We start from the raw sequence: 25,760 nt of genomic DNA, 5'->3' as shown, positions 1-25,760 counted from the left end.
TATTTTGCCCAACAGCAAAGGGTGTATTTTTGTACAGTAAGGTAACGGTAAAGGGACCCCTGACCATTAGGTCCAGTCGTGACCGACTCTGGGGTTGCGGCGCATTATTGGCCAAGGGAGCCAGCGTACAGCTTCCAGGTCATGTGGCCAGCATGACTAAACAGCTTCTGGCGAACTAGAGCAGCGCACGGAAATGCCGTTTACCTTCCCGCCGGAGCAGTACCTATTTATCTACTTGCACTTTGATGTGCTTTTGAACTGCTAGGTTGGCAGGAGCTGGGACTGAGCAACGGGAGCTCACCCTGTTGCGGGGATTCGAACCGCCAACCTTCTGATCAGCAAGCCCTAGGCCAGGGGTCCCCAGACTTTCTGCGCGGCGGGCCGGTGCCCGCCGCGCCGACCGCGCGGTGGGCCGGAGGGCAGGGGAGTGCGCGCGCAGCGGGCCGGAGGGCGGGGGAGTGCGCGCCCGTGCGCATGCGCACACGCACACGGGCGGGAAAAAATCGCAAAAAATCGCTTGTGCGCATGCGTATGGGCCTCCCCCGACCCGGAAGTGCACCAGAAATGACCTCTTCCGGGTCGGGAGAGGCCCATACGCATGCGCACAAAGGATTTTCGGCGATTTTTTGCCGATTTTTTAGATCGTCGCTGCGCCGCGCGCCGTGAGAGCGGGCGGCGGCAGCGGGCGGCGGGAGTCGTCGCGGGCCGGATTGGAAGGCCGATTGGGCCGCATCCGGCCCGGGGGCCGTAGTTTGGGGACCCCTGCCCTAGGCTCTGTGGTTTAGACCACAGCGCCACCCCCTGTGTACCGCTTTGTACAGTAGGTGACTTTCTATACAGAAATAACCCTTTGTTGTCCTCCATCCAGGCAAGCAAGAGGCATTTTTAGAGTTCAATGACACATTCAAGCCAGACAAAAACACTTTAAAGTACGAAGCAGGGCCAGTGGTGTCGAAAGGTCTGTGGTGAGTTCTGAAAGCTACATAGAGAGGCCTGGAGGGCCTGAAGTTCCCCACCATTGTTGTAAACCAAGCCCATACATGTATCAGAAATACATACCGTTAACGTTACAGCTCCTTGAAACTTATTGGCAGGTGTCAACTGAACACGACCAGAGGCAAAAGTAGTCTGCTTATCTGGGAAGCTTTTCACAGATATTGTGACTGGAAACTCTTGTTCATATCCAAAGGCTTGAATCACCACCATCTCAGAGGCCCCAACGCGGAACATTTTGGGTGAAGAAACAACGTAACTGTAAGAGAAAGTGGCGTCAATTGTTTTATTTTATGGCTTACTAAGGAAAGCTGATAAAGTATTGTTTGAAAAATGGGGATGGCGGTAGGTTTATTAAGCACTTAAATGACAGTCAACAGGAGGGGGGCCATGTACTCAGTTTATATAAGAATCTCTTCTTTCTCTCTTTGGAGATCACTCGTAGCCAAGTAAGATTGTCTTCCATAAACATGGTTTTAACAATGAGTCCGTAAGTGACTGTGGAGGCCAATTCTGGATCCACACATCCTTCCACAGTGGGGACATTGGTTTCCAGGCGGGAGTTGATCATGGTGTGGATTTGCCAAGTGTGCCTTCCTCTTAGCACGTTTCTCCCTTGCGTCCTGAGTTTGAGTGTCTGATTCAAAGCCCGTGACACCTTTGGTAAAGGCTGTTCTCCAACTGGAGCACTTGCAGGCCAGTGTTTCCCAGTTGTCAGTGTTTATACTACTTTTTTTTTTTAGACTTGTCTTGAGACAGTCTTTAAACCTCTTTTGTTGACCACCAGCATTACACTTTCCATTTTTAAGTTCAGAATAGAGTAGTTGCTTTGGAAGACGATCAACTGCGCTCAGTTTCCATATTTAAAACAAACTGACCAAACCCTATTAAAACACCTTCTTTTTGTTCAGAACCTCCTCTTCCTGTTCTTCTCCAGGCAGGTAATACTTCACCACATCCTTGTGAATACCCCTCAAGTACTTTCTTCTTCTTCTGCATCTATTAGTTACTGAATTGGGGTAGGTAAGAACTTCTGGCTCCCCTAGAGAAAACCTCACTGACTGCGGTGACTTTAGAGCAAGGAGGGCACAGGCCTCCATCCCAGGTGGTGCCAGCCAGCCCCCACTGCTAATAGAGGCACAGTTATGCAGGCAAGTTGAAAAAAAATGGCAGTCCTTGTTATACATATACGCTTCTGAACTGAGTTTATTCACACCTCACTTTATAGCAGCTGAGAAAATACTCTCAAAACAAAACCACGCTCACAACTGCTACAGGAAATCTGCTCCACGACTGAGCTATTTAAGGCGGCTCAGGTTGTGCCTTCCCAACCTCTATTCTGATCCTAAACAACAAGGGGCATTAGGCTGGATCCCTAGCAAGGAGATCACCGTAAAGGATCTTCGGGGATGGCATGCCAACCCCCTAAGCTGTAGCTCAGAAGAAGGGGCAGGCAGACTGCCACTGTTTAGGGTTCATCCAGACTGCCTTTTGCGCTGGGCTTTAAAGCTCTGTAGCCAAGCTTCCCCGCCCCCGCCCCCCGCTTTCCCCAGGCGAAACTGCGTTTTACTGCTGAATGGTGAAACGTGTGTTTTCCCGGGGGAAGTTGAAGGGCGAAAGAAAAACCACTGGGACACAGACCTGTGCCTGGGAAATGTGGTGCTAAAGGAAGTCGGGTGAAACCATCAGTGGTGCTGCGTTGCCCCCTAGCGTTGGCATGCCTGCACAACATGATAGTACCAAGAGTTCGGGAACCACCTCCCCTTATCTTTAATATTTCTTATCTCTCTGTTTTCTTCCCCCCCCCTTTATTTTTTCCTTTTGTTTTCTTTTCCCCTTTCTCTCTCTCCTCTCTCTTCAATTCTATCTGTTCTAGATATTATTTTATTGTGTTGTGAAAAGTTTAATAAAAATAATTATAAAAAGAAAGGAAAGCAAATTTTTAAACTTACCAAACATGTAGTCGTTTTTTTTTCTATGCTAGGGGAATAGGGAAGCTTTGGAACTCAATTTGAATTGCACATTTTAAAGGCCTATATTTCCACACTTTATTTTGCTGCATATTTTGTGATTTCAAATCTCTGCTGGGGTTCTCTCACCAAAAAGTATTTGCACCAAACTTGAATATCCACAACCAGAAATTCACCTTCTATGCCTATTTTTTTTTCCTTGAACCAACACAAAATGACTGGGAGAAAGAATATTGGAAATAAGGTGCCTCTTATCCTTAAGTGCTGCAGGCTCTGCAGGGCTGAATTCCTCCCCAAATTCACATGGCCATTGTTTCCATGAGGGTTGTCAAATCAGTCTGCCTATTGCAATCAGCATATCGTCTTTCTGATCTTACCCTGGCTGGCTGGCTGGCTGCCACTGTGTATCTCATCTTATCCTCTTTACAATTGTTTCTTACCTGGCTTTTGGCATGAAAGGAGCCCTCAAGGTGAATTACACAAGTCACATAAACAATACCGCCAGCCTGTAATCATTTAAATAAATAAGACAAACAGAACCAGTCTGACAGCAATATTTAAATGTCATGGGGGATCGAAAGAAACACAGCTGAAAATACAAGTGACATAATAGAGTCCTGTGCAGGTTTTCCCCGCCTAGAGGTTTGTTAAAAGGAAGAGGAACATAAATGTGAAGGCTGACTGAAGCAACTCCCTCTCCCCTCCAAAGAAAGAAGAACATATTGTGCAGATGGGTTCTTAACTGTTTTCCCTCCTGCTACTGTTTTTTCCAAGCCCAAAATGTGGTAGAGATGGGGAACTTCAGGTCTTAGGGATGGATGCGGCCCCTCCAGACCACTCTATCTGGCCCTTGCAACACTATCCAGGCCATGCCTTCTCCCTAGGCCATCACTGGCATTGCTGCAGGCATTCAATTGACTTCAGCAATGCCTCTGTGGTTCAGTACGCACCATACCTTTAAAAGCACACACACACACACACACACACACACACACACACACACACACCCCAAAAAATAATCCTGTGAACCATTGTTTGTTATGGGTGCAGGGAACTGTAGCTTTGAAGGGGGTAAAGTACACTTCTTGTGGGATTTTTCGGGGGAGGGTGCTTTAAAGATATGGTGTTGGCACAGCCTTGTTTGCTTGCCTCCATGAAGATCTAAGTTTCGTCTTGCTGGAATGTAGCCTGGAATGTAGGGAGGGATTAAATCACCCCTGGAGGATCCGGTTTGTGGTCTGAGGCTGCTCCTGGATTCCAGCTGCCACTCGATTCTCAAACTGCTTCTGTGGTTAAGAGGGCTCAGCTGTCCATACTCCAGTGAACTCCCACTTGGGGCTGCCCTTGAAGATGGTCCAGAGACAGCTACTGCAGAATGCAGGTGCTAGGTGGAGAAGACCCTGTGACACTGTCCTGAATGCACAGTACTGGCTGCGCATGAGCTACCAGGCACAATGCAAGGTGTTAGTACTAACATATAAAACCCTAATTGGCTTGGGACCCAAATACTTAAAAGGGTTACTTCCCCTCTACCAACCATCTCAAATCTTAAAGGTGTGGTCTGGTTGGCCCAGATCCCTGACAGGGCCTTTTCTGTGGTGCCCCCCCCCTATTTGTAAACTGCTCTCCCTGATGAGGTGCATCTGCCTCCATCATTAATAACTTTCAGGAGGAATTTGAAAACATTGCTATTTACCCAGGCATATATTACCCAGGCAGTAGGAGAATGTTTGTTACTGTGACCTGCTTTTAGATGTTTTAAATTAAAATTGTTTTTAAAATGTTTAAACTGTTTTAAAATATTTTTGCCTTTGTTTTAAGTTGTGTATGTGTCTGCCAGCCTGGCTTCTTTGGGGAGGAAGGGCAGGATACAAATTAAACAGACAAACAAACAAAAGTACAAACATAAGCATTGCATATATTACTCCATCTACTTTTTTGCCTCTGAGACCCAGAAGGTTGCTCATGAGGATATGTAGCCCGGGGGGGGGGGGGGAGATTCTCCACCTCTGAAAAGACAAGAACCTATAGTTGTTCCCCTGCTGGGAGGGGAAGCATCTTGAGAGGGAGAGGGAGTTCTGATGAGAAAGCAGCTGAAGGGAAAACAGGCAAAGAGGAAATTACACAGGACTCAGCACTGCATATAATTTGAGTGCTACATCTCCAAATGCCTTTTAAAAAATTGTTATTGCCAGCCATATGCATGTGCCATGACAGGCTAGTTGGTGGGCATATGTGGGCAAGGAGCTCAGGAATGAGGGTGCTACCACTCAAACGGTGCTGCTTATTGTCATCTTTCCAGACTAAGCAGTGGCACCTGAGGCAGGGTCTCAGGTGAAGCCAGCAGCAGCAGCAGTGGAGACTAGTCCATAAGGACAAATGGAGTACTGCCGTACCACCTTCAGCCTGTCCTCAGCCAGCCCCCATCTGCCTCCCATGTTGCTTTCAACCATTGGCTCTGACCACATACTGTTGGCCTCCCTGCCTTCCATTCTATGAGTACGAGGCTATGGAAGAAGAGGCTTGTTTAAGTACAAGGTCCATACCTAAGGCTTCTAAAATCAAAAGCACTACTTTTGCATCAGGAATAGTAAACGGAATCCAGCAATACTCTTGAAGAATTGTTTGCAACCTTGTCATAGTTGCAAATATGGATAGGAAGTGCCTACAGAGGTTGGCGAATACAGCACCAGATATTATGGGCTATCCCGTGAATCCGCTGGATGACATCACGGAAGACCATTGCCTCAGGAGAGTGAGGAAAATTCTCAGGAATGATTCACACCCTGGCTGGCACTTCCTTGATCTCCTGCCCTCCGGCAGAAGATATAGAAGCATGATAAGTAAAGAACAGCTTTTATCCATGGGCTGTTAGGCTGCTGGATGAAAAGGTAACAACAGGGCAACTGACCATGTTTGGTGGGTGTGCGTTAGTAAACGAGGGGAATTAAGACTAAGAGAGCTGAGTGGAGGTGCTCGTGTAATCTCACTGTATACAAGTTGCACAAGTGACAATAAAGTATTTCAATTAAGTTAGCAACCCGACAGCCCCATTCTGCATCTGCCCATTTTAGCACAACAACAGACATAAGCACCCCTTACTTACGTTTGCTCCTGAGTCAAACCTCTTCCACAAAATGCCAGAAATAAGAAAATACCAAGGAGATTCATGTTTGACCTGAGCAGCTGAGGCTGATGGGGAGACAAGCCTTTTGGTGTTCTGGTAGCCTCCAAGTCTGTAAATGGAATTTGCTAGCAAAATTTCTCTAAGTTAATCATTCATCAGATCTCTGGTATCTGAAGAGGATTTTCATTTCATCACAGAAAAAATCCCCTTCTCTATTCCAGAGAAAAATAAAGTTGGCTGGGTCAATCAGGAGACCTAATTCAGAGATTTCATTTCTGTGTGTCTTTAATCTTGTGCGTACAGAGGAAGATATTGTCGAAGGAGACACTCCTTCCTCCCCAGAGAATACAAACCTTTTAGGAAGTAATGCAAGACCTTCCTCTTTTGAAAAGTTTGCAGAGATTGGCTGGAACATGCTATTCATTTTGGTTTATCTTTTCTATGTCTAGCTTGATGTTGAGGTAGCTGCATTTTTAAAAAAGTTAGAAAATATGTCTCAGGATAAAACTCACTGTACAAATAAAGATTACACAATTATTGAACTGTCTAATAGTTTTAAAAACATGTTTTTAAAAACACTAAACATATGTGTGTGTTTTTATAAAAACAACAACACGGTATCTTAACATATTTTATTAATTGTTATTTTGTGTATATGCTTTTTTAGAATTTGCTTGTTTATTTAAAACTAGGAAAGCCACTTTGCTCCCTATTTCATTTCTCAATCCATCAAAGGGAGAAGGGGGCTTTAAGCCTGCAGATCAATTGCAGCCCTCCCCACTTAGCTATCTGGAACTGTCTCCAGCCACAACCACTTTCATCAGGCCATATCACCTCACCACACCCTGTTCCATACCCTTCTTAAGTGCTTCTGCCTGGCTGGAATGTGTCTTTGAAGTGTCATTATGCCTCTTGCTTGACTGGATGCTGGTGTGTATGTGTAGAAACTTCTGGCTTTAGCATGGCTGGAAAATACCCTACCATATAAAGATAAGAATCATATCCATTGTTTTGCTCACTTTTACATCTAGCCTCATCCACTTCTGTTTCTGATCTCATTCAGCACTGACATGTACGTATCCAGAAGGTTGCCTGCAGTGAGAGAATGTGGCCTCTGGGATTAAAAAGATTCCTTATCACTGCCTATATATTGATGCTGGAACCTTACTTCTAGTAAAACCTAGAGCCATTATTGCCACACTGTGTGCTGTATCTAGGACACACTAACATGCCAGGCTGTGTACACCCCAAACAGTTAGAGCACGTGATTCCCCCTAAAGAATCCTGGGAATTGTAGTTTGTTAAGGATGCTGGGGATGGCAACTCTATGAGAGGTAAACTGCAGTTTCCAGGATTCTTTGGGGGAGCTATGTGCTTTAAATGTACTGTTGTCTGAGCATCTAAATAAAGCTTGTGAATAAACTCTGGAGCTCAACATCAAAAAAACCAAGATCATGGCCACTGGTCCCATCACCTCCTGGCAAATGGAAGGGGAAGAAATGGAGGCAGTGAGAGATTTGACTTTCTTGGGCTCCTTGATCACTGCAGATGGTGACAGCACTCACGAAATTAAAAGACGCCTGCTTCCTGGGAGAAAAGCAATGACAAACCTAGACAGCATCTTAAAAAGCAGAGACATCACCTTGCCGACAAAGGTCCGTATAGTTAAAGCTATGGTTTTCCCAGTAGTGATGTATGGAAGTGAGAGCTGGACCATAAAGAAGGCTGATCGCCGAAGAATTGATGCTTTTGAATTATGGTGCTGGAGGAGACTCTTGAGAGTCCCATGGACTGCAAGAAGATCAAACCTATCCATTCTTAAGGAAATCAGCCCTGAGTGCTCCCTGGAAGGACAGATCGTGAAGCTGAGGCTCCAATACTTTGGCCACCTCATGAGAAGAGAAGAATCCTTGGAAAAGACCCTGATGTTGGGAAAGATTGAGGGCACTAGGAGAAGGGGACGACAGAGGACGAGATGGTTGGACAGTGTTCTCGAAGCTACAAACATGAGTTTGACCAAACTGCGGGAGGCAGTGCAAGACAGGAGTGCCTGGCGTGCTATGGTCCATGGGGTCACGAAGAGTCGGGCACGACTAAACGACTAAACAACAACAAAACTCTGGAGTGTTGTTGTTGTTGTTTAGTCGTTTAGTCGTGTCCGACTCTTCGTGACCCCATGGACCATACCACGCCAGGCACTCCTGTCTTGCACTGCCTCCCGCAGTTTGGTCAAACTCATGTTCGTAGCTTCGAGAACACTGTCCAACCATCTCGTCCTCTGTCGTCCCCTTCATGGATCAATGCCTTGTCGTGGCGAAGGGGCTTGAATAACTCAGAGAAGCTATGAGCTATGCCATGCAGGGCCACCCAAGATGGACAGGTCATAGTGGAGAGTTTTGACTAAACGTGATCCACCTGGAGAAGGAACTGGCAAGCCACTCCAGTATCCCTGCCAAGAAGACTCCATGGACAAAGACAACAGGCAAACTCTGGAGTGAGTTTTTGTTTAAAAGAACCATGGACTGACTTTGATATGAGCTGAACAGAGGGACCCTTTCCCTTAATTCTACCCACCCACCCCAGCAGCAATTTCGCACTTGGCTTCATTTGATGGATGTTAGACTTTTATTGTAAGAACAAAGTTGGTCTTGTAAGCTTGCTGTCTTCCGCTTTTTTAAATATAGTATAACTGTGTAGACATGTGGCTCTGTAGATGTCTGTCTTTGATTTGTGCACACTAAGTGGAATGTCCTAGGAAAACAGATGTTATGCAAGATTTTGCAAGTTTAAACAAATACTTTAACCAACGTTTACAGGAAAGACCGTTTGCAAAAGAAATCATTGACCAATAAAATCATACCCGTACCCTTCACACTTAGCAGGAGGTCACTCCTCTTTCCCATGTGGCAAGTTAAGAAGGTTATCCTTTGTCATATGCAAAGAGGGGAGTCGTCCTAGCTTTCTTGGGGCTCCCTCACAGGTTAATTTACCTGAGAAAAATATTATGTGGACGAAAGAAAATCCAAACACCTGGGACACCAAACTCGGGAAAGGGAGATCTATTGTAAACAGTATTGTATTTGATAATATACTGCTACAAAGTGCAACAAAATGTTGCAGCATGGAACCACAACAAAAAGTTGTGTGCAAATCCTTCAGGCCCATTTTCAGCATACTGCATTCCAAAAACCAAAGGTAGCTTGTGAGGTAAGCAGAGACAGTGGCATCCTCCCACCAGCAGCAGTGCTGCACAAAATACGGATCTCCTTCGCTGTTGCTGGCACCTTGTTCCATCCCAATTAGCACAGTGGAAGGAAATCACTGCCTCAGCTACTGCTGCCTTAGCCATCACAAGCCACCACTGCCACAACCCTACTCCAGGATCACTGAGTATGCGTGTCTTTTGCCCCTTTTAGAGTCCCCACCTGCAAACATCATGATCCCACAAAGCTTTCTGGGTTTTCTGTATGAATGATGCTGTTTGGGGCTACATAAGGAGCCACATTTGGGAAATGAGCATGCTTATCGCCCTGTTTTTCGATATAGTCTAAGGGTAGCCTCTGAAAGGCCTTCATGTGGCAACCACATTGCTGAAGTTAAACAGGTCTCAGCCTGCTCAGTGCCTAGATGGAGTAGCCTGATATATGCACCCCTGTAAGTAATAAATAATAACTATATATGCTTACTTACGAATCAGTATTATCACAGAACCTAATTAATTGTTACAGCAATGAATTTGTGTTGCTGACCGTTAATGCATAGATTAAAAGATAGGGAACTTGATATGTTTACTGAAATTTTGATTAAAGCTGTCCTTGTACTTCATGGACCACCTGAGCCAACCTAAACCCTGCAATCATCCATCTGAGGCCCTTCTTCATCTGCCCCATAGGAAGTTCAGAGGGTAAAAGCACAAGATATGGCCTTTTTAGTGGTGGGTCCTTTCCAGTGAGGCACACTTGGTGGCATATTAATCCATCTTTAGGCACTAGGTAAATACTTTTATTTTTACATGGACCTTAACTTTGGCCCATAATTTAAAGGGTAGCATTGTTCTGTCTTTGTTCTGCATAGCTATGTTTTTATATTTTTATTGGGTGTTCTTACTGGCTTTAAAGGAAATGTAGTAGTGTACTGAAATTTCAGGAGATTTTAGAATTTCCAACGTCTCCTCTCTTGCCCATCCTTTAGCCTTTCACTATCAATTAGACCCTTAGGCACTACCCCTTCCTTCAAAATGAGTATTTATAGTTCATCACAAGCTGAACATGAGATTGCAGAGTGATGAGACTGCAAAAAAAAAAAAAGACAAATGTGATTAAGTTGCAGGAACAGCTACATAGTTGGCCTAAAACCTAAGACCTATAAAGACCTATATGACTTAGGTCCAAGCTATATGAAATACCATTTTCCCTCACATGTGTTGGTTCAGGGGGGAAATAGGTAAATAATAATAATAATCTATATGCTGCTCATCTAACTGGGTTGCCTCAGCCACGCTGGGCTACTTCCAACAAATTAAAACACAGTAAGACATCAAACATTAAAAACTTCCCTGTACAGGGCTGCCTTCAGAGGTCTTCTAAAAGTCAGATAGTTATTTCCTTGACATCTGATGGGAGAGCGTTGCACAGAAAAGGAGAGTTGCCTGGATGCCAGGATCCAAGTTTGGGGCAAGTACTTTTTGGTGGGATAACCCCAGCATATTTAAAATCACAAAAGATGCAGCAAAGTGTTGAAAAATAGGCTGTTAGACATACAGTACTTTAGTTAGTTCCAAAGTTTCCTTCTTCTCCTAGTCTGGAAAAGACCTCACGGCTGGTAAGTTACAATTTGTGACTTACAAACTCTCCAAAGGTCAGATTCATGTGCCTTTCTATATATCAGTCAGAAAGGTTGCACAGGCAGTAAAACTTAGATCAGTCCCAAAGTGGTAAAAGTTCCTAAATAATTGGTATAATAACTCAAGAGTGGTTTGTGAGTCAGACAGTCTGAGCTTGGAGCAACTAGCTCAGACTTCCTCACATGTTGACCTTCTCCGGTAGTGTGGGAGACAACAATAGGCCTGATTACCTCCTTCCCCCCAAGGTGAGGGGAAGTGGACATAGCTAAACCTGGCAGAACAGCTTACTCTATGGTATTAACCCCTTCATGTATTAATTAGACTTTTGCATGTTGGTTATACAAGGCTGGTTATCCCACAATATGAACCTGCCAAGGTTTTGAGATCTTCAAGGAGGTCCTTCTCCCAGCCCCAGCACCCTCACAAGCATGCTTGGGAGGGCGAGGGCCTCCTTGGTGGCTGCTCCCAGACTTTGGAACACCTTTCCTAGAAAAGCTGGATGGGCTCCCTCCTTGTTGTCATTTGGCAAGTGAATACTTTCCTGTTCCGACAGGCTTTTGGGAACCGACTGCTTTTGATGAAAGGACTGGGGGCAATGCTTTTTTATTGTCATTATTTTTATTGTTTTAATAGTTGTTATCCATGCATATAGTTTAATTCTATCACTGTTTATTTTATTTTACAATTGTTTTGAAATACCTGCCCAACTTGACAGGCAATGTGTTCATTTGTTAAAACTACTAATTTCATGAAACAATGCATTTTTGGAAATGAAAAATTTTCTATTATGGAAAACTTTCATCCTACATCACTGATTATTTAAGTTACTTTGAACTCTTTGGAAAAAGCAGCCTAAGACATCTGATGGCAGCCCTGTATTGGGAAATTTTAAATGTATGGGGTTTCCCCCCCCCCATTGTTTATATGTGCTGTGTAAGCAGCTCAGAGTGGCTAGGGAAATCCAGCCAGATGGGCGGGGTATAAACAATAAAACTATTATTTCTATTTATTTATTTATTTATTTATATTTTTTATTAATGTGTACTCTGACTTGAGTCTCTGTCAGGTAAAAAGATGTGGTGTTTATGTGTTATATGTAATCATATATATATATATATAGAGAGAGAGAGAGAGAGAGAGAGAGAGAGAGAGAGAGAGAGAGAGAGAGAGAGAGAGAGAGAGAGAGAGAGAGAACATGTTCTGTACAACACGTTTCCCAAACAGAGGGTCTGCCTTTTGCAAGCTGCCTTCGGAGGCTTCGCCCCCCTTATATGTGTGTTGAAATAAATACAAATAAACAAAACAACAGGGCCAGCCTATATACAAGCCTCCTCTGAGGTAACTCCCATTGAGTTAAATGGGGCTTACTCCAAAGTAAGTGGATCCAACATAGCAGCCTGACGCTATAACCTTATACTTATTTAACCGGGAATAAGCCCCATTTAACTAAACGGGACTCGCCTCTAGAGGGGGCTAGTTACTTGTAATAAGAGCCATAGTAAGAGACGCGGAAACAGTAGGCGGGAACATTGACCATAAAAGGCGGGAAAACGCCCAACGGCCTAACCCTGGGCGAAGAACGTTAAGAAGAGACAGTGAGGGGGCGTGGTCACTGCGGGAAGCCCCGCCCCCGTGCTCCAACCCTCTCCCTCCTTTTCAAGACATCAAAGATGGCGTCGCTGCGCTGTTAAAAGGAACCGCTTGTCAGCGTGAGGCAAATCCTCACCGGCGAGCGCTTAGCCGCCGCCTTCCTGTTTAATTTTCATCAAGTCTCAAAACTTAGAGGGAAGAAGGAAACGGGAAGACGGTCGAGAAGACGTATATTTAAAAGCGAGCCCGGCAGCGGCGTCCCAGCAAAACCCTCGATGTCAGCCGTGACGGTGAGGCCCGGTCCGCGCCCGGAGGGGTTGCCATGGCGACGGGAGTAATCAAAAGCGGCGCCCTCGGGGAACGCACGGGGGAATTGGCCGTTGGGTGGCTGCCGTTGAGTGGCTTCGTCCCTTCAGCACATCAAGGGGGGAAGGAGGAGTTCGGGGCGCCCTTACTTTCTTTAAGGAGGTGTGTGGGGTGTCGGACCTCAGGGCCCCCCCACAGGTTAAGGGGAGGAGCAAAGATTAGTATATTTTCTCTCGCTCTCGCTCTTTTTCTAGATATTTGATTATATGGCTATCTGTTGACTTTTAGAAGTAAGTGGATGGGATTTGTTTTAAAAAAATGTTTCTCTTTCCTCGTGGTTTTAATGTATCTAAGTGGGCTTTATTGTCTGTCTGGTTGTACAGTAAGTGGTTCAGGGTTGCCGTGGGCAAGATCACTATAAATCGCCCTGTGCTCCTCCTTAATTAATTAATTAATTAATCAATAAGGAAAAACGGGTAACTATGATAAATAATGAATAAATAATAATAATTTCTATCCTGCACACTTTCAGCATAAATTTATGTTTTAACAGGGTGAATGGTAGAGCAGTTTCAGGGGGGTAGGGCCGGAGGAAGAAAAGGAAAAGAAAATGAGCTCTGGCCTTTCCTCTTTAAACAGAAGCTCCAGTTGTGTGCACTTGTCACATATACCACGAGTGCTCATTTGTTAAGGTTTTGTTTAAAATGTACCTGGTTTTAATTGTTTTATCTGTAAATTGCCTTGAGATGGTGATTTATAAGGTGATTAATAAATCAATAATAACAATAATAATAATAGTTACTACTGAGAAAATAGACCTACTGAAAATAATGAGCATAACTTAGATCTGTTATTTTCAGTGGGTGTCCTCAGTGTAGAACTTAGCTGAATACAACCAAATCCTTTAAAATAAAGCACACTACATGCTTCCGGGGTTGCAAACAGCATACAATCATACCTTGGAAGTCGAATGGAATTTCGAAACGTTCGGAAACCAAAGTGTGGCTTCCGCGGCTGCGGAATGCCCGGCGGATGTTTGGGTTCCAAAGAATGTTTGCAAACCTGAACACTCATGGGTTTGCAGCATTTGGGAGCCAAAATGTCCAAGTACCAAGGTGTTCAGGAGTAAAGGTATGACTGTAGTAAGAAAGAGAGAAGTGCAATTTAAAAATAATGTTCATTATAAAAAATAATCCCATTACATGTCAGTGTTCTTTTTAAAAAATAATCATAATAATTTCATTGCATATAGTGCAATTTAAATATGATTATCCTATGCCACTGTTTCTATGTTTTGCTTAATAAATAAATAATAAATGATGAAGATGATAACTAATAATAATTTATTAATAATAAATTATTATTATGATCTTCATTTTTCAATAATCCTTTAAAGTAGAGATTTTTATCCCAGTCTGTATCTGTCTTGGATTTGAAATTGTTTTTACTGTTGATTTATTATTGGTGTTTTTATTGTTATTTTCTTCAGGGTGTTTCATTGGAAGCTATTCATAAATGAAATGTAATAATAATGCACACTAATGTAGCAAATTAAAACAACTAATTCAAGCAACAGCAGCCCTATTTTCTACCCATCCTTCTTGGTAATCCAGAAAAGATGAGGAGCCCCACCCACAGGGGAGAATGAACTGAGTCAGGTTTACCTAAGTATAGTATTGCACAGTTAAGCATCTACAATGCAATCTACAGTGCATCTCTATTCAGGAGTAAGAACCATGGAGTGCAAGGAATTTATTGCCAATATGTGAGTATAGGATTGCAAGCCTTTCGTGACAGATGTTTCATTGGTGAACAGACAGTGTGCTAAGAGCTTGAGGCTGGTGTCTAGTTCCCAATTTCTTATGTAAAAAAATTAAATAGAGCAGCATTATTAAAAGAAGCAGTTCTTTTAATAGTGAATAAGCTGCCTCACTAAGGTACTTGTTCTGCACACCAATATAATCACAGGGCTACCCTATTTCATGCATCACCATGGCTGTTGTTTTTGCACAAGGGACTTTAATATTTAATATTTCATTCATGCCACACATGAATGAAAAATGGGGGATTTCCCACCCCAAAATACCGGTAAGTGAAAACATGCACTACAAGAAGGAAACCGCCCTGTATGAAGCACAATAACATCATGTCCAGTCCAACACTGTTTTGATACAAGATGCTGTCAAACATAGCACCCCTATGCTAATAATACACATATAAATGAATAAAGAACTGGAGGTGTGCAGCCCCAAATAAGCTTTGGGCCACTCCAAATCCTACACACACTCTCCAAAAAAAGCTTCCTCTAGGAAATGCTTTTGTATCACATCTGGCCCAATGCTTCTTGAAGAATGATTGGGATAAAGATACAGTATAATAAATAATATGCCCTTCTTTCAAGTGCCACATTGTTGGGGGAGGCTGTTAATGCTTCCCAGCTGCTTCAACCTCTCTGCTTTGAGCGTTTCATGTCTTCAATATTTTGGAGACAATCTCCTTCTAGGAGTGTGTGTGGGATTGTGATGTACAATATGGTGATTGTTGTCCAGCGTCATATGCAGGAGTCTTTCGCCTTTCGCCTTCACCCAACCAGTTGCATTTACCTGGATTTTATATTTAATGTTCTAATTGTATTTGTTGTAGTTTTATTGTTGTGCGACAATTGCCTGTCTGTACTTGTGCTATGGCCATACGGCTAATGCAATAAATGATTGATTGATTGATTGATTGATATGCAGGAGTCCCCAAACTAAGGCCCAGGGGCCGGATGCGGCCCAATCACCTTCTAAATCCGGCCCGCGGACGGTCCGGGAATCAGCATGTTTTTACATGGGTAGAATGTGTCCCTTTATTTAAAATGCATCTCTGGGTTATTTGTGGGGCATAGGAATTCATTCATATTTTCCCCCAAAAATATAGTCCGCCCCCCCACAAGGTCTGAGGGACAGTGGACCGGCCCCCTGCTGAAAAAGTTTTGGGACCCCTGGTCATATAGATATGAAAACAAAGTTCTGTCTGAAGTTACATTGGCTTGTTTTATAAGACAGCTTTTAGAAAAATAAGCTACTGTGAGTGATGTGTCTTTGATGCTTTCAGTAAACAAGGATAAAGAGCCGTTGGGAGAGATCATCAGGGGGTTTGGGCTGGGTGTTCATCAGTATGCGGATGATACCCAGCTCTACCTCTCTTTCAAATCAGAACCAGTGAAGGCGGTGAAGGTCCTATGTGAGTGTCTGGAGGCGGTTGGCAGTTGGATGGCGGCTAACAGATTGAGGTTGAATCCTGACAAGACAGAAGTACTGTTTGTGGGGGACAGGAGGCGGGCAGGTATGGGGGACTCCCTGGTCCTGAATGGGGTAACTGTGCCCCTGAAGGACCAGGTGTGCAGCCTGGGAGTCATTTTGGACTCACAGCTGTCCATGGAGGCGCAGGTCAATTCTGTGTCCAGGGCAGCTGTTTATCAGCTCCATCCGGCAGGCTGAGACCCTACCTGCCTGCAGACTGTCTCGCCAGAGTGGTGCATGCTCTAGTTATCTCTCGCTTGGACTACTGCAATGCGCTCTATGTGGGGCTACCTTTGAAGGTGACCCGGAAACTACAATTAATCCAGAATGCGGCAGCTAGACTGGTGACTGGGAGCAGCCGCCGAGACCACATAACACCGGTCTTTAAAGACCTGCATTGGCTCCCAGTACGTTTCTGAGCACAATTCAAAGTGTTGGTGCTAATCTTTAAAGCCCTAAACGGCCTTGGTCCAGTATACCTGAAGGAGCGTCTCCACCTCCATCGCTCTGCCTGGACACTGAGGTCCAGTGCCGAGGGCCTTCTGGCAGTTTCCTTGCTGTGAGAAGGCAAGTTACAGGGAACCAGGCAGAGGGCCTTCTCGGTAGTGGCACCCGCCCTGTGGAACGCCCTCCCACTAGATGTCAAAAAGAAAAATAACTACCAGACTTTTAGAGGACATCTGAAGGCAGCCCTGTTTAGGGAGGCCTTTAATGTTTAATCGACTATTTTATTTTATTTTTGTCAACTGAGCTCTACTCAGCAGGGCTTTTTTTTCAACACAGTTCTTGCACCTCTCAGGTGAGCACCTTTGCCATTCTAAGAGAACAAGGGAGGTTAAGTTCCAGCACCTCTTTTTCTAGAAAAATAGCACTGCTACTCAAGAGTAAACCCATTGAAATTAATGCATCTACGTTAGTTGTGTCCATTAGAATCATAGAATCATAGAATCATAGAATCATAGAGTTGGAAGAGACCACAAGGGCCATCCAGTCCAACCCCCTGCCAAGCAGGAAACACCATCAAAGCATTCCTGACAGATGGCTGTCAAGCCTCTGCTTAAAGACCTCCAAAGAAGGAGACTCCACCACACTCCTTGGCAGCAAATTCCACTGCCGAACAGCTCTTACTGTCAGGAAGTTCTTCCTAATGTTTAGGTGGAATTTTCTTTCTTGTAGTTTGAATCCGTTGCCATTATTTTCAATAGTTCTACACTGAGTGGGATTAGCATTGGCTACAACCCAAAAAAATTACTCTTTTTGCATTTTCTTTTTCATCTTAGCCTCACAATGTTAGTTTTGTTAGTTGTACAAGTGTTTAAAAAGCTAGTTAAAATAATAAATGTGCTATTCCTACCTTATAAAGAACCCATTGTTTCCAAGTGTTGCAGAGAGATTAAAAGATAATTCAGCCCTTGCCTGCAGACTCACAATCTAATAGACATGTATGAAAAGGAATGGGTAGGGGAAAGGAAAGAAGCAAATTTAGGCACCATTTCTTGATGTTCTTCTCTCAGCATTAATTCTATATTTCAGGCAGGTCCAACAGGTCGATCGTGATCTACTGGTTGATCCCAGGGTGTTCCTGGTCCATCTATGCAGTTGGACGTCCCTGCTCTATTTGATCTGGAACACTGAGCCTCCCTGCCTTTACATTCACGCAAATGAGAACCCTTTGGCAGAGACCAATTAGCTGTGCATACCCAGGGCAACTGGCAGTTGGAGCTGAGTTTTATTTCTGCCCGAGAGGACAGAAGCAAGCTCTGTGCCGCTTCTCCTTCTGCAGCCAATGAATTGGGCCACGTTCATTTCCCTTTTGGCATGATGTGCTTCCTAGGAGAGGGGACATGGGTGGTGCTATGGTCTAAACCACTGAGCATCTTGGACTTGCTGATCAGAACGTCGGCAGTTCAAATCTGCACGACTGGGTGAACTCCTGTTGCTCTGTCCCAGCTTCTGCCAACCTAGCAGTTTGAAAGCATACCAATGCAAGTACTGTAGATTAATAGGTACCTCTGCGGTGGGAAGGTAAACTGCATTTCTGTGCACGCTGGCTTCCGTCATGGTGTTCTGTTGCACCAGAAGCAGTTTAGTCATGCTGGCCATATGACCCAGAAAGCAGTCTGTGGACAAATACTGGCTCCCTTGGTCTGAAGTGAAAGGAGCACCACACCCCATAGTCGTCTTTGACTGGACCTAACCATCCAGAGGTCATTTACCTTTTGCCTTACCTACTTCCTAGGAGACAAGAGGTACAGTCTTCCATGGACATTGGATCCCTGACTGGTGGCAGAGGTTAAAGTGTACTTTTCTTTCCTTCTGCAGACTCATAGCAGCAAGTACCTTAGAACAGCAGTTTACAATAATCAACAATGGCCTTAGTTTTAAGTTAGCAGTTAGCTTTGGGCAATATGACTGGTTGCTTTGTGTACAACAAGAGAAGAGCCTACAGCAGAGACCATATGAGTCGTCAAAAGGTGCATGCTTTATGTATCAAGTGAACTAAAATTAACGTTGTGATCTGCTTTTTTTTACTGTCCAAATGAGATGGCAGATAGTAGTAGTGCTTTAGCAACAGAAGCAGTTTGAACTGCCTTTAGGTATTCTTGGGAAGACAATGTGTTATGTAACACAGGGTATTACATAGAATACACACAGAGGGACACACATACTGGGCACAAAACACTATTAGGTGTAGACTTTTTAACTACTTCCACCCTACAAATCCCAGTTTTAGTTGTTTGGTCTCTGGTGTGTGTGTGTGTTTGTTTAACATTTGTCATCTCTTTGCCTCCCATTTTGCTGAAACAGTTAAGGAGAAAACAGGCCTGATGTTTGCCATTCATGTTTATAACTGTAATAGGCAGGCAACTGACAATACTCTTCCTCAAGAAAGTAGTTGTAGGTGGAGGAATCTCTAAGGTAGTTTGCTTCTTTGGCTGTTTTTCCTATCCTACAACTCTAACAAAAACTGTTCATATCAGCTAAAGTGTTTCTGCACTAGTGGGGTGGGGTGGGGTGGGAAACCACAGCTTCCTGAAAGCAAACTGAGGATGTGGTAAGTAAGCAAAGATGGAAGGTATGAAATTCGAGTTAGCTCTGGCTGTCTGGGGGACGTGTGCACTGGTGGCTTTCCGTCTCATTATTTTTGGGTTGTTTATCCTTTTTTTTAAAAAAAGTTCTTTTTTGTAAGTCACTTTAAGTTTCATTTCTTGAAAGAACAGTTAAAAATAAGGATGAAGAATGAGAGATGTAAACGCTCTAAAAGAAAGTTTCTTTAATGTTCATTTAACATAACCAATAATTAAGATCTGTAAATTTACTTTTGAGCAGCTACATGAATATTTTTATGCCCTTGGAAATGATTTGAAGAGGATCTTGTGTTTGTCTGCTTGTAGCTTTTTACCTAATACTATGCAGCATTCTGTGCAATAAGGAAAGGCTGGCCACAAAGAGCACCACTTAGAAAGAGACTGATGTCTTCATCTCGAACTCGGAGTCCAATGTCTACTGTGAGTTCAAGCAGCAGGTCACCATCTCCGTTGAGCAGACGAGGGATTCCAGCTACTTATCTGACAAAGGGGAAAAGGCATCAAGGAAATGCACCTGAAGAAAGTGATACAGGAATTCCCTCTGAAGTTGGACAAGGTATAGTAGTTAATAATTAGCATTTTAAACTATACATTTTTGACATTTAGATCTAGACATATGGCCAGATTTTATTTTATTTTGGTGGGGGAATAATAGAATATGGCTTTTGAACTAGCTTTTATTTGCTTGATTGTTGGATAACTATACAGGTGAAACTCGGAAAATTAGAATATCGTCGCAAAGTGCATTTATTTCTGTAATGCAACTTATTATTTTTCATTATTTTTTTAATTTTTACAAATGCTTTCTTTTGGAAATTCCACAGAAATAAAACAAATAGTTAAAATAATACAAAAATAAGCATTGCTATTAGGTAAAGGTAAAGGGACCCCTGACCATTAGGTCCAGTCGTGACCGACTCTGAGGTTGCGGCGCTCATCTCATGTTATTGGCTGAGGGAGCTGGCGTACAGCTTCCAGGTCATGTGGCCAGCATGACAAAGCTGCTTTTGGTGAACCAGAGCAGTGCACGGAAACACCGTTTACCTTCCCGCTGTAACGGTACCTATTTATCTACTTGCACTTTGATGTGCTTTCGAACTGCTAGGTTGGCAGGAGCTGGGACCGAGCAACAGGAGCTCACCCCGTCGCAGGGATTCGAACTGCCAACCTTCTGATCGGCAAGTCCTAGGCTCTGTGGTTTAACCCTACATTCCATTTATAATTAACCCACCAACAAATAATTACAATTACAACAAATAAAGGCTTGACATATCTTGCTTTGCATGTCATGCATCTATCTCATATATTGGTTTTACCTTTTAAGTTGCATTACTGAAATAAATGCACTTTTCAACTATATTCTAATTTTCCGAGTTTCACCTGTATATTCCACTGCAGAGCACGGTATTTCCAGGGCACCTCAACAAATATAAAAGTAGATAAAAGATAAAATTTCATATAATAATAACACAGGAAAAAAGAGTTAAAGACAGGAAATAACACACCTGGCATGAAAATGACATCAACAGAAGGTACCACGTGATGCTTCCTGAGAAGAGCATTCCAGAAACTAATATCTATTTGGAGCATTTTGTAGATAATAAGAGCACATGTTCTCAGGCAGGTGCAGCTGTGTGTTTAGAGGTGCCAGAGGGCCCACTGGAGAGTTCTTTTGTTCAGAACTGGAGCCCTTCTCCATGTGCCCCATCTGAAAGAAGGCCAGAGGCCACAGGAGAGGAGCTTTTCAGTTGTTCCAGCACACCTTGCCCAAGACTATGGCATGTTTTAATGTGGCAGCAAAAAGTTGTTGAAGTCAGCACCAGGCAGGGCACACTGAGAAGAACATGGTTGGTGGAAGGACCCTGAGTGAGAGGCTTTTTGTTAGATTGGTTTCTTTTATCTTACTGTATTATTTGGAGCTCTGTCCCTACTCTCCACGTTAATGGATGGTGGAGGAGTTAGCATACTGTGTAGATTTCTCCCAATCAGCCTCTGCTTGTAGAGAGGAGCAATGCTGGGTGATTGAACTTGCCATGGTGGAGAACTTAGCTGCACCCATGTGGGTGGTAAGCTGCAGGCAGCAGTTTTCCCACCAGCAATAATTCACAGAAAGCTCTGAAAAGGGGCATTCTAGGCCAAAGACAAAGATTAGCAGCTTTGAAACATAGGATCTGGGTATGTTCATGTTGGGATAAGTGTTCTGTCAGGATATGCCTGCTTGGTTTTAGTTGGGAGTGAAATCTAAGCATTAGGCCAAATGGTTTCATGGAAAAGTAATTTTTAAGAAGGCCTTTAAAGGAAGAGATGTTCCGGAAGAGAGTTCAGGAGAAGAAGTGAGGGGAAATGGAAGGAACCATAAAAAATAGAAAAAGAATTATTGAAAGATAATACCCTTCTTTGAAAAGACAATTCCTGAACTTTTAAAACAGGGACGGAGAACCTGTGGCCCTCCAGATGTTTTGCCCTGCAGCTACTATCACCCCTGACTTTTAACCATACTGCCTGGGGCTAATAGGAATTGGAGTCTAATGATATCTGGAGGGCTACATGTTAGGCACTCCTATTGTAAAGAGACACGATAATGGAAAGCAAAGGGAACAAATGGCAGCAAGTTTGATTGTCAATAAACATACACCATTATGAGGTTCATGATGGAAGTGTCAGTACCCAAAGTTATTAGCTCAGTGATAGAAACAACTCACTAATAGGTTTGCTTTGTCATACTACATATTTTATGAATATGCTAAAAGCACTTTCTAATGCAATCAGATATTTGGTCCTTTGTGACAAAACTTTCAGTTGAATGTTTTTCTTTCTATTATTGTATTGTCACACACAGCAACACCTTATTGTTCATTTCAGATGACAACTGTATCAGTCCAGGTATCAGGTACATAACTGAGACTCTTATCAAGAAGCTGTCCAAACAGGAAAATCTGGCACGCGTAACTACTCTAAATCTTTCCCTTGCCAAAGATGGGGGAAAGAAGTTTAAGGTATAATGTTTATTATTATTTTTCCTCTCACCTTTTCCCCTGATAGGAAAATCTCAGGGGACTCAGGGGAAGATGGGAATCAGGGGAATGTCACACTTGTGTCTTTTCACCTAGAACAAAAAAATTTGCTGCATATAGAGCTACCACTGCACATTCCACTTTGCCTACAAAAACTACTTATAGAGTTCTTGACTTTATATCATGCCTTTTAAAAGTATACAGTCAATTTTTTTATACCGGTACTATATATTGCTGGTACTCCCTGTTCCAATGACCTGCTTCTGGGGCTATTTATCAAGGCAAATTATCCAGACCAGAAGAAATGAATTACCTAGCTTAGAGGCTTTATCTAAAAGCAATAACCTTTCTATACCCCAAGCAAGGGCGGAAGACCAGGCCCTCCAGAATTTATATCGAGTAGTCAATGCAGAGCATTCATACAAATTGCAAATCACAGAGGCTGATGTTCTACACATTTATTTTCTTCTATGCCTGAAGAGAAGAGAAGTGTAAACGAAAAGACTCCTAGTTAGTTCACTTGGCTGGATCCCATTCTGAGAGGCCAGGAGGCTCCCCAAATACGTCCTGACACCATTTTAATAAACTAAATACAGTAGCATATTTCACATGTCATTGTAGACCGGGAGTTGCTAGTGTGCCCTATATATGTGGGACTAAAACTCCCATCAGCCCCAGCCAGCATGGCCAATGGTAAGGGATGATGGGAACTGGAGCCCAAGAACATCTGGAGGAGGTACCATGTTGGCTATCTCCGCAGTAAACCATAGTTAATGGTTTACCTTGAATATTGTTTCCCACTAGCACGTGCAGGGAAGAAAATAAACCTGTGGCTTATGTCCCTGATTAAAGGACCCCAGTCAGGAAACCAAGAACAAACCATGGCTCCAGTTCCTGATTTTGGAGGTAGTGAAACAAAGCATCGCCCCTGGTTTTAGATGTAAAGCTACACCAGCAATTTGTTTCCTTCCAGCATGAGTTGGAAAGAGCAAAATTGGCCAAGATAAGCACATTCACAGCAAACCATTGACTACTTTACCAGGAAGTGTGAATAAGACCATTGGAGGAAAAAACCAAAACGTGTTGTCCTGTTGAAGAGAATTAGGCACAGCTTAAAATAAGTTTAATTCAGTTGAGTTCATTTGCTTAAAATGATGGGTAACCACATGGGTGTAGCCAAGGGGTTGTAGGGGAGGGAAGGTGCCCCCTCCCTAAATCAAATAAGTAAATAAAAATACTTAACTAACTAACTACCCTGTTTCTCCGAAAATAAGATATAGCCATAAAATAAGACATAGCAGGATTTTTTAAGCATTCAAGGAATATAAGCCATACCCTGAAAATAAGACATAGTGATAGGCGCAGCAGCAATGCCGGCCGCTGCAGGAGGAGGAGGAGGAAAAAAATAAGTCATCCTCTGAAAATAAGCCATCGTATGTTTTTTTGAGGAAAAATAATAAGATGGTGTCTTATTTTCGGAGAAACACGGTAACCAATTGCATCACAGATAACTCGGTTCTGACCCCCCCCCCCACACACATAAAGTCTGCCCCCCTAAAATAAATCCTGGCTACGCCCAAGGGTAAGCAGAAAAACTAGTAATGATGTCTTTCTTTGCAATTTCTTTTCTTTTTCAGTATCAGACTGAGATAAAGCTGGTTTTTTACAACCATTTTACATCTCTGAATTTGGCCACTTGAGAAGCTGCCTCCAAATATTTAAGATACTCAAAATAAGTTTTTAAATGCCTCTTTGGTGAAACTTTTAAAAACTGATGATTTTTGCCTGTTTCAAAATCAGTCAGCACAATTACACTCCATTATTGATCTCAGTTTGATAGCATGATTTATTGTTTCTGTCAGCATGCTTCTGAAAAATAGAAGGCTACTGTTTTATCTTACTGTCAGCACTACTGTATTCTAGTAGTTTTATATCTTGTGTATATTTTCAGTACCTAGAAAATCTCGAGAAATGTGGTAAACTAGAGGTCCTCAATCTCAGTAACAATCTGATTGAGAAGATTGAAAAACTAGACAAACTTTTAAAGCTGCGTGACCTCAATCTATCATTCAACAAAATATGGTAAGTAAGATTATAGCAAAATACAGTGGGACCTCGACTTACGAATTTAATCCGTTCCGAATGCACACTCGTAGGTTGAAAACTTCATAAGTCGAGTTTCCCATAGGAAAAGCGGTTTCCCATAGGAATGCATTGGAAACGGAAAAATCATCGAGGAAACTGCATCTAGCTGCGAACGGGTTTTCCGTTTGGATGTCAAAAAATTTGTAAGCGTGCGGCCGCTTTTTCCACTCCTAAGTCAAAAACGTCGGATGTCGAGTAGCTTGTAAGTCAAGGTCCCACTGTATTGTTTTCTTAGTATGGTGCATTAGAAGATTCATTGTTGCAAAATGTTGCTACATTGGGATTGTGAACCATGAAACAGGAACAACTTCAAAGAGAGAACTAAAAATAACACAGGCTGTAGGAGTCTGTAGCTCTAGTGCTTTTTTTTGGTGCTGATACTTTTTTAACATGCAAAGCAGCTTTCATAATTTGATGCAGAAGTTGCATCAAATGTATTAAAATCCTTATGATTGTAAAGGTAGAACATGGGAAGCTGTCTTATGCTGAGTGAATCCATTGGTTCATCCAGCTCAGTATTGTCTACGTTGTCTGTCAGCACTCTCCAGGATTTCAGGCAGGATTCTCCTAGCCCTACCTAAAGATGTTAGGGATTGAATCTAGGACTTTCTGCAGCTTTACGACTCAGCTGTGGTCTTTCTTTCTATATACCATTGATTGTGTTCCTGCTCACTCTGGATATGTAAATCTGGCTTCATTCTTAGCCAGCAGTACAGTCATACCTTGATAGTCGAACAGAATCCATTCTGGAAATCCATTCGACTTCCAAAACGTTTAAAAACCAAAGCATAGCTTCTGATGTGTTATTGTGGGGTCCAAAGCCCCCATGGCCCCTAGGAATTGGCTCCTTCGGCGGTCAGTGGACTAGGGAAACTAGGCTAGTCCCCTAAATGTTCCCCTGGTGCCTCCTTCCCAAAGTCTGGGAAACTTCTGCCCAGTTTAGGGAGGCACAATGCTGTGACAGGTACAGGATCCCTTCTGTTACCTTCCCAAAGCCTGGGAATCTTCTGCTTGGCTTAGGGAGGGAGGCTAAGTGCTCACATACATGATGTCCTCCCCACAATTACTCTCTCAAGCTGGCACCTCTGGCCGTAATTGTTGCCCTACAGAAAATTTTGCTGCATGCCACTGTGGAACGCCCTCCCATCAGATGTCAAAGAGAAAAACAGCTACCAGATTTTTAGAAGACATCTGAAGGTAGCCCTGTTTAGGGAGGCTTTTAATCTTTAATCGATTATTTTTTTCTTCTGTTGGAAGCCTCCCAGAGTGGCTGGGGAAACCCAACCAGATCGGCAGGGTATAAATAATAACTTATTATTATTATTATTATTATTATTATTATTATTATTATTAAAATAACACTTTGTACCCCAGAGATCAGAACATAGATTTTCAGACC

At 43.1% G+C, this 25,760-nt stretch overlaps 2 protein-coding genes across 6 annotated transcripts in view; one reads left to right on the top strand and one right to left on the bottom strand.

Annotated features, from left to right (window-relative positions):
- Positions 1 to 6,439, bottom strand: part of C5 (complement C5) — a 70,193-nt gene extending 63,754 nt beyond the window's left edge. Inside the window, exons 1-2 of one of the 2 annotated variants that reach the window (XM_035113409.3) lie at positions 6,070 to 6,439; positions 1,060 to 1,252 (exon numbers count right to left, since the gene is read on the bottom strand). In XM_035113409.3, coding sequence (XP_034969300.3) covers positions 1,060 to 1,252; positions 6,070 to 6,134 — 258 coding nt within the window. In that variant the 5' untranslated portion in view covers positions 6,135 to 6,439. The remainder of the gene's footprint in view (positions 1 to 1,059; positions 1,253 to 6,069) is intronic. The other variant, XM_088664953.1, reaches the window with a different exon arrangement.
- Positions 6,440 to 12,544: 6,105 nt separating this feature from the next.
- Positions 12,545 to 25,760, top strand: part of CNTRL (centriolin) — a 64,186-nt gene continuing 50,970 nt past the window's right edge. For 2 of the 4 annotated variants that reach the window (XR_015948717.1, XM_035113404.3), the window contains exons 1-4: positions 12,545 to 12,813; positions 19,509 to 19,758; positions 22,065 to 22,198; positions 24,168 to 24,298. Coding sequence is in view for 3 of the 4 variants with exons in the window: in XM_035113404.3 (XP_034969295.3) it covers positions 19,587 to 19,758; positions 22,065 to 22,198; positions 24,168 to 24,298 (437 nt within the window). In the remaining variant the exon portion in view is untranslated. Of the gene's footprint in view, positions 12,814 to 12,918; positions 13,120 to 19,508; positions 19,759 to 22,064; positions 22,199 to 24,167; positions 24,299 to 25,760 lie in introns of those variants that run through there. The other 2 variants (XM_088664952.1, XM_088664951.1) reach the window with 2 other exon arrangements.

Source organism: Zootoca vivipara, chromosome Z2 (assembly GCF_965207765.1).
Source record: "Zootoca vivipara chromosome Z2, rZooViv2.hap1.1, whole genome shotgun sequence".
Lineage (NCBI taxonomy): Eukaryota > Metazoa > Chordata > Lepidosauria > Squamata > Lacertidae > Zootoca > Zootoca vivipara.
Note: the sequence above shows the minus strand (reverse complement) of the source record. Positions and strands in the feature narration are given on the sequence as shown.